Source organism: Dendroctonus ponderosae, unplaced genomic scaffold (assembly GCF_020466585.1).
Source record: "Dendroctonus ponderosae isolate FM_Combo_2020 unplaced genomic scaffold, Dpon_F_20191213v2 Dpon_F_20191213_629, whole genome shotgun sequence".
Classification (NCBI taxonomy): Eukaryota; Metazoa; Arthropoda; class Insecta; order Coleoptera; family Curculionidae; genus Dendroctonus; species Dendroctonus ponderosae.
This window is the reverse complement of record NW_026018846.1, coordinates 252-9,400: the sequence shown is the minus strand read 5'-3', so window position 1 is coordinate 9,400 and position 9,149 is coordinate 252. Positions and strand designations below refer to the sequence as shown.

Genomic DNA, 9,149 nt, shown 5'->3' with positions numbered 1-9,149 from the left:
CTGTAGGCAAATGCAGATGATGATGCAGACCTGGATGATTCTATCATAGGGCTTCAACAGGCCTACGATATCAGCAGGACCGCCTTTTCTTATTCTATTGATATAAACACCTTTTACATAAAGACCGTCGCTCACACTAAAACCATAATCGTCGTAAATGGAATCCTGCAAACGAACAAAAAACAAGTTGCGGCAAATAGTGCGGTTGAAAACAAACCTTATATAAAGTAACGTGATAGATTTCCCTTTCCAAAATATTCTCAGTGCTGCAGGATCCGGTGAGTCGTTCAATAGTGCCCCCATGGTGATTGTAGTGACTGAAAAATAATTAAGTTAACTTAAACAATTTTTTTTAAATTTTATGCATGCAAAGATGTGTTAGGTTTACACTAAAAAATGGTATTTGTGGAAAAGTGGCGATGAAACAAGTTCAAAACGTGAAAGAACTGAAAAATATTCTGGAAGAATTGCATGTAATTATCCGAAGAATTCAATGTTTTTTTCATTAGTCTTCATTTGTCGGTTTTTTCTCAAACTTTAAATTACTGTTATTAGTGGTTCTGTTGCAGCTCAGACAAAATCTCAATTACTTAGAAAAAGCTTGCATCTTCAGAGGTGTTAAAGCTACATGTAGCACACTTACTTTTTATTAAAATATCAGTTTCAGACCTACAGTCTGGTACAACAATATATTGGATCTCTTTCGACATTTTTTGTTCCTCCCGATCAAGAGACGTAGAAAAAATACTCACATCATGCTGTTGCCGAAATTGTAGTTCGGCAAAGGCAACGGACTGGGACAGAACATTTCCTCAGTATCTGAGTAGTACTGCAGCTCAGAATTCCTTTTTCTCGATTTAGTCAACGTTAGATCCTTGTCCTGCTCGTGGATCTGATCCTGATAGGATAGCTGATCGCTCAGCACACTTTCGATGTCCTTAAGTTCTAAAAACAACAGTCAACCAAAGAAAACTTAATGAAAAGTGATGTTTTTACCCGAAGTGTGTTCGTTGTGAGTGTCGCCCGTATTGCTGCTATCCCAGCTATGTATAGCGCTGTCTACACTCATAAGCCCTGGACTTGAATAGCTACATCTAGGCTCCTCTAAAAGAGTCAAATCTAGAAAAACATTTTCCCTTACAGGAGCAATCCTGCTTTCTTTGCCTGATCCTCCTACCATTTTTTATGTGCCGCGCTATTTTCAATTGAACTCTGTCTCCTGATGTCTGCAGCAACCGGATGGCGTCGGAAAGGGGCCGCTGATCCAAATTGTCTCCATTTATTGCCAAAATTCGATCACCCACATGAAGGGCCCCAGTTTTTTCAGCCAAACCTCCTAAAAATACAGTGCGAATTAACACGTCAATTGAGTTGAACAAGGTGGGGTGCCAAACGCGTGCAGAGGAAGGAGAAGGAAAACGCTGGTAGGCGTGGCTCCTTAAAGCGATAGAGCCTAGTCGATGTTCCTTTTCTTTCCAATACACGCAATAATTCTGAGTTGCCTTGTTGCACTTATTACTGCTTGTTAGTACCTTCAGTTAATCTGGATAGGATGATGGGATCTCCAGAATCCTCGCTGCCTGATATCGTAATGCCCAACGGGCCGCCGTATCTGCAAATTAGTAAATTTTTAAATAAAGGTTTTTCACAAATATTTCAGCTGAAATTGCAACCAGAATAATCGAATCCACCCTAAATTGTTGAGCAATTTGCGTTTTCCTCAAAAGGCGCCTTGACCCGTGTTTCCATGTAATATTCATAGCCGTACCTGAGATCCCGTTTAAGGTGATCTTCAAGCTGATTAACAACTCTCCGAGTTGCTGCATTGAAAGCGCTGTCTCAGCTATTGATTTTCTTATTGCGGACTTCTTAGTTTATTTTTCCCGAGTTATGCTCAGTACTCTGGAACGCACAATCATGCCGATATTAATTTTCAATTGCAATTGCGTCCTTTGGAAGGTAACTTTTGTAGTCGTCCGGATTTTAAAAAGCCCAAATTGGGTCGGGGAGGGCAAACTTGCATGGAAATGAAACTCCAAGGAATCATCAGCTGGCGAATTACAAGTCTCACTTTTAGCAAATTTCAAAAATTAGCCGAGAACTGCAAGGAAATCAAACTTTGAGGACACTTAAAGGAAAGCTTCTTCTATTTTTTGGGTGAAAAACGTATTTCCTTGTCAGCCAGTTGGGACGAAATTATTTTTTTAAAGAACGACGGGTGAATTTAGTGGCAAAAGTCATTGAAAAGTAGTATTCAAAGGTCAGAAATTAGCTCACAGCTCGAAGGAAGCCAAACTCCGACAAAACATACGGTGAAGAGTGCTCATTTTGTGGAAAAACTCATGACAATTTTCACTTTAAAAAATGCTCCAAGTTCTGCCCGCAAATCTAAGGAAACCAAACTTGAAAAAGCACAAAGTGAAGATTGCTCTTTTCATTGGCGTAAAAACGCTTTTCTGTCCTAACCGGTTTGGATGTAATCAATTTTTCAACAACAGGTATAAATTTATATTTAGAAATAATTGCATTTGTAAATTTAAAAATTTGAAAATGCGCAAAAAAACTTTTTGAAGATTAATTTGTAGAACATGGAGGATGGGGCGCCATGATGCAAAAATCTGGTAAGAATGATTTTTAATCTATAATTTTTTTAGCTTGAACTGATTTTAGTTTTCCGTCAATGAACTGATGGATTCTTTATATTTCTTTCTCTTTGCTTTTTGCTGATTTAAAATAAGTGGGTTTGGACAGATTTTCTGCGGTACTAAACACATTTTCTTCTTTCTATCCACGTGGCACTTCGCAGTTTTTGGTAAGTTTAGCATTACTTTTCGAATTATTTTTTGCATGTTATAAGAAACTTTAGCGACATTTAGAGGGCTCTTGTCTTTACTGAACGCACTTTGAACTTGTAGAGTATTTTTCGTTTTAGAGAATTTTATTTTTGAAATGTGGCCTGCAATAGTTCTTTGAAATTCTGTCCTCTGCTGTTAAAAGCGTTTCTGTCTCCACTGGCTTGATGACAATCAATGTTTAAACAACCGTCGGTAAATTTAGTGGCAAAAAATGTTCGAAAACTTCAACACTTCAAAAAATGCTCAAAAATCTGCCCACGGCTCTAACAAACTCAAACTGTGAAAAAACGTAGAGTAAGGATCTCTCAATTTATTTCCGCCAAATGCGCTTTTGCATCCCAACTGGATTTGACGGTATGAATTTTTTAGCAACCGGTGCAAATTTATTCTTTTGACTTTGGATTTGGAAAAATCTCAAAATTCAGCCCAAAGCGCCACAAAACGGAAGCTTTCAGGAATCAATGAATGAGGCTTGGTCTGCCTTCTGCAGTTAAAAGTGTGCCAGAGCCTTTTTGAAGCCAGACAAATTTAGTCGCAAAAGTTATTGCAAGTCTCACTTTGAATAATTTTCGAAAATTAGCCAGTAGCTCCAAGGAAACCACACTTTAAGGAAAGATGGAGCAAAGTTTGAGACATTTAGTACCGAAAAAACTCTATAAAATCAGCACACAGCTCCAAGAAAACCACAGGATGAACAAACATACAAACTTTGGTCTATTTGGTGGCGTAAAATCGCGACTGGTTTGATTTCAAAAGTCATTGCGAATAACCCACAGTTACGTGAAAGTTTCCTTAATGTACTTGCTTAGAATAACAAAAAAACTTGTGCTAATCTTTCAAATATTTTCCACCATCCTGATTGCTGTCGTCCAAAAGATACTTTCGCTGACACCACCAATTGCTTATACAGAGCGAAGCTCTCAAGTTTGGAAGCTGCCCTCCCTAATTAATTATTCATTTAATTGATTAAGTCCCCTTTATAGAATCAGCCAATTTCCAAAACACTCAGCTGGCAACAAAGCCAACAAAAGGATTTGCCACAGTCAACAGATAATTAAAAACTTTCCAGTTCTCACACTTAATCCATAAGGATGGATGGCCGAAGAATTCGCCCTGGCAGCGTTTCCATTGAACGGTGCCGACCCAAAAAGTTAATCAAACATTTCGCCCTCCATTATCGCAACCTCGAGTCGAATTTATATAGAATTATGAACCATAATGGATTAGCTAGACCTTTTAAAACTTAAAATAATAACCAGCAACTCAATTAAAACGAAATCCAGCCAGTTTCCACTAGAAAAACAAAACCGTAATTGTGGATACGGGATATAATCCGCTGTTTCCAACCAGTTTAAAGTTGAGCAATTGATTTGTAGTGCCGGCAAATACAAAAGTTGTTTTAACTTCCAGTCGGAACGTTAGAATTAATAATCCGAGTTGGTTGGATTCCACATAGCGGGATGGTAACAGTCAACTTTGAAATAACGAAAACATTACTAAAATTACGTTTGCAGCGTAACCGATGTCTGCAGCAGCAATTGAAGGCTCAGAAAGGGTTGAAATAAAAAAGGTAATGCAATATTTTGAATTTACAGTAGTTCAAAAATCCAGGCCTGAAAATACCTTTTTTAAGTTAAGCGTTGGGATGGAAACATTTGACAAACAAGTTTTTGATCATAAAAACCCATTTTTTTTACAACCGGCAAACTTTAAAGCAGCAAACCAAGATATTTTTTTGTATTTTTCCATTGTAGCACAAGTTAGGGAAGAAAACTTACACGATACGAAACGGTTCTAAAAATATTAGCAAAAACAATAAAATGTGACACTCGGTATCTGCAAAACGAAGACACGGAGCTAAAAATGGGAACGAAAAAGAGTGTTTTTGTTTTCCAACGATCGGGACAACCACATTCAACTCAGTCCAATAAACATATTTGTTTCAGACTCAAAAAAGACTAAATTTGAACAAAAATGTTGACAAAAATAGTGCAGTTTTAACATTTTTCGTCCTTTACCGATTTTCAAATTTTCTATTTCATACTGAAGCTAAAACTTCATATTCGAACAATACAGAAACAATAGAGGTGCTTGAATATACGGTGGTGGAGAGTAAACTCGATTTTAATTGAAAATCTGCCATTATCAGTGGCAGTTCTGATTTGGGTCAATTTTGATGCAACCCTGTATATTGTCTTAGGTCGACTAGGAAGTTTCAGATTCAGCATACAACAGTATTTTTTGCAAGTGGCGCCCCGATAAAATAGGTAACACTGCGAAACCAAAAAACTTGATTTTTTGAGATCACCCTGTACATGAAAAAGATAAGCAAAAAATTAAAAAACCTTTTCGAAATATTAGGTCTTGACGCTTTTGGCGTAGAACTGCAAAAAACGCTTTCATGCGCAACTGGGAGCTCGCGAAACTATTGGAAATTTTGCATGTTTTAATTTTACACCCTGTATAAACTTCACATGAAGTACGTAGTTTTTCTAAAAAGACACACTAACAGAAAAAAAGCTGTGCTCGATAACACTTCAAATAGAAATCAAATCGCTTGCAGCAATAGAAAGTTATCCAGTTTCAAAGTTAGGGCAAATTTGGCAGCTGTTTGTTTAAAGATCGGGAAAATGTGTTGATACAGAAAGGTTTGTGGAAAGAAAGTAAACTTTCCAAAATAAACGAAAATTAGACAGTTAGGCGCAGTAAAGTTTCCTTTATAGGAAACCCGCTTTATTGCTGAAAACAAACACCTAGTTTTTTTCAGGAATTAATTATACGAGAACAGGCTGTAAAGTTTGTTAAGGAAAAACTGCGCCCTAAGTCAAAATGTAACGTTGAGCAAAAAACATAATAAATGAACTAAATAAATTTTAAGGGCTTGCGACCCGGCAATTGTAGCCTTGATTAATTATAAATTGTTTTGTTTGGGTGCTTTCGCATCCGATCACAGTAATTTTTTCTGGTTCTTTTACATGTAGACGCGCCATTAAAAATCCACATGCAATTTATCAAAATTCTGGAAAATCAACGTCGACACTCCGGCAATTTCCAGCTTGTACAGCCGTAAACACCTACACTGTTACAACGGACAATTTAGGTTATTAATGGACAACTCCGGAGCCAAAGTAGTTCGGAGTCGGTGTTAAGTTCAGGCTCATTAGTATCTGAAGCCAGCTTAATGAAAGTATAGTGCGAATTAATGCCATTTATTTAGACACCGAATGTGAGAAATGAAATTTGCATTTTCATCCCATTTAACTATTAATTAATCCGCAATTAAACACTATGCGAATATTTCGCAAATTTGCGTGCAGTATTACAAGTCATTACCTGTGAAGCTCAACAGTGTAAACCACGCTGTCCAAGAATAGATTTGAGTTCTCCGTTTCGGTTTTCTCCACCTTCAGGGTCACTATGTCATTGGTTGAGGTTTGGAGGATATCGAAAGCGGACTCCAAGCTGCAATTTGTTAAACGTCCATAATTTTATGAGAAATTAATGCGTCGCAAACTCCAAAGATACAAACACAGTTGATTTTTTCCAAAAATTCCACATATTCAAAGTGTAAGGCCTTGAGTAGAAAACCAGGCCCACAAAAGTTTCCGGAAAACTTAAACGCATTGTTTCATATATAATATATTTTTTTTGTGGAAAAATTTTCGTTTTGAAAAAATTCAATTTTTCATGTTACTCATTTTTCCACACTCAAGTGGTCAACAGAGAACGAAAAGTGATCTCCGAAATTTCGCCATTTAAACCCAGTTCCGGAAATAAAAGAAATAAATGCGTGAAAGCGACATTCAGAGCAACATTTTGCAAGTTTTTCGCTTCAAAGCCCTTTCAGGCGCATTTTGAGCGCATATTCGTCTTTTTGAGACAAATTCAGCATAAAATAAGCCCCATATTGATGGGCYCTTTYTTGAAAAAAATCTGCTATTTTGAGCCAAAAAACTTTTYTWAATAGAAGTCACYYATTSRGATGGTACGCGTTTTCAGCAAAAATTGTCTCAAAAAGCTAAATATTGCAGCAGAATTGCAATTTTMTCGATAGTATGCGAGAAAATAAATAWYTTTGAATCGAAAAAATGCTTCAARATGCGAATGTCTGYASTAAAAGATTTCTGATTGAGAAAACAAATGCCAGGAAAGTAACSGAGTGGCATCGATTTTTATTTCTGSATTGACAAATTCCAATTTTTCATGGGATTAGTAAAACGTTCTGCAAGCCGCTCGCATGAAAGTCTGCATATTCGGATTGGAGCCCATTCAGCATTAAATAATTTCCACATCCCTTRTAACTCTTTAACTGAAAATAAKGGAGTTTTTTTTAAATAAACCAAACAATATGAGCTTRCAACTGTTCAAGRAACCTTTGAAAAACTCGARTCCTAGACTCAAGTCACGTTATTCTTCAAGACACCGTGCATAATAAAGTAAATAAAATCAACTRAAAATACTGAATAAAATCGACTAAGACGTTCCATTGTTCCACTGCTCAGTTCGTTGATTTTCAACTTTTGAGCGAAAAATGACTTAATTCTATTAGTTCTTTCGTCGAGTAGTTGGATAATTATCATGCAAATTTGCTCGGTGAACGCTAAATGATTAACATCTCTAATTGAGAGACAATTACATCGGCCATTCGTCGTAAGGTTTTGAGCGGGTTTTAGGGAAATTGGATCAACGTGTTTGAATACGGGTAGTTTAAGTCTTACCTCAGATGATCGATGGGTCGTCCATCAATAGCAAGCAACCGATCACCAGCATGCAAAGTGCCAGTTCGATGGGCGATCGATCCTCTTCGGATTTCCGATATCAGAAACGGCTCGTCTGGTTGATGTTTTGAAGCTGAAAAAACCGCGAAAGCAAAAGTCAATTGATTCTTCACACTTTCTGTAAAAGCGGGCATTTTTCCTTTTCAACTGAACCCCTCGAAGTGGTCATCTTGAAAATTCCAAGCGCTTGTTACTCTAATTGTGCAAGTCGTGCAAAAAAGCCTTAATTCCTACTCGAAACAGGGCACTTAGAAGAAAAAGCGCCAACTAAACGTATTTTTTCTCCTCGAAAACTGCCACGTAGTCATGGCGAATCTGCTAGGCATCGAGGTTTCGTGATTAAGTATCCCTTAAAAGTGGGGTTGGGTTATTGAAAATGAGAGCCGTTCAGGCTCATTATCGGTTTTGCTCTTCTCCTACTTTCGTGCCCACTTACTGAGGGAATATGAAACCGATAATGCATAAATAGATCGCCTTGAAAACGGATACTATCTGGCCCAATTTGGGCGATACGGTTTTTAAACCCAAAACATCCAGACAGTCCAGAGTGAAATTTGCAACTCTAAGTGCGACCTAAACAGGGCTGATATCCGAAATCGAGGCAAATTTGTGCACAAAAAACAGCGCAAAAACACTGAAAGCAGATATTGTGTTTTTTAATGTAAGCGCTTTTTTCAGTGTATAAGCACGTAGTGGTTCTAAATTATTCGATTATCGCCCTTTGCCTGAGTTTTTCCAGTGTATCAACAACGGAATATCGAGCGAATAAATCACCTGAATAGAATTTTGTCCCAGTAAAAGTTTGAAATTGATGCTATTAAGTGTAAAGCTGAGTAGAAGTGCTTTTTTAATCCTTGTCCACATTTTTCAATAATTTACAACATATACAATGGGGGTGTTTCTTCGTTCGAAGAAAACCGATTGAGGCCAGAAAAGACCAAAGCGATCGGTTGGAATTTACTCAAAAATCTCATAAAGTCGCGACGAACAAATTTGTTACTTAAAATGCCTCATCATAGTTGGGCATGGAAGCGAGTGAATGGAATTGATATTGTTTAACAATCATTTTAATAATGAGATAATCCGTAATTAACACTTAAAAAGCAACATAAAGAGTTAATCTGAGCACACATCAACACTAATAGAATAACTTGAAAAATTTGCAACACGGTGTCCATGAAGAAATTAAATAGTTTACTATGAAGCCGTTTTTTGTTCAGTGCAGGATCATGCAGCCATTTTCCAGCACATTACCAGAAAAATTTTGGCTGATAAATCGCCGTAAGACATTTTAATAAAACAATGCAAGTTTCAATATTAATTTAAAAATTCTAATTGCTTCTTTGTGGTTGTGTTTCCCACAAATAAAGTCTGCGTAAAGCTGCATAATTTTTTCCAGTTTATCTACATGAAAATATCGACCAAGCAAAAGATATCCAAGCGAGTTTTTTGTGTTTCTCAAAAATGGTGTCATGAGAAAAACTGTGTGCTCATAACGCGAAAACTTGCTTGTGTT

General features: G+C 37.0%; 1 protein-coding gene across 1 annotated transcript; it reads right to left on the bottom strand.

Annotated features, from left to right (window-relative positions):
* Positions 1-6: 6 nt before the first annotated feature.
* Positions 7-8,360, bottom strand: LOC125505032 (glutamate receptor-interacting protein 1-like; the record flags this gene model as incomplete). The annotated part of the gene is made up of 8 exons (XM_048667965.1): positions 7,574-8,360; positions 6,189-6,317; positions 1,533-1,612; positions 1,178-1,336; positions 997-1,104; positions 753-945; positions 218-317; positions 7-165 (listed from the first exon to the last, which is right to left on the bottom strand). Coding segments are annotated over exons 1-8 (1,122 nt in total), but the record flags the coding sequence as incomplete, so codon positions are not given.
* Positions 8,361-9,149: the final 789 nt, after the last annotated feature.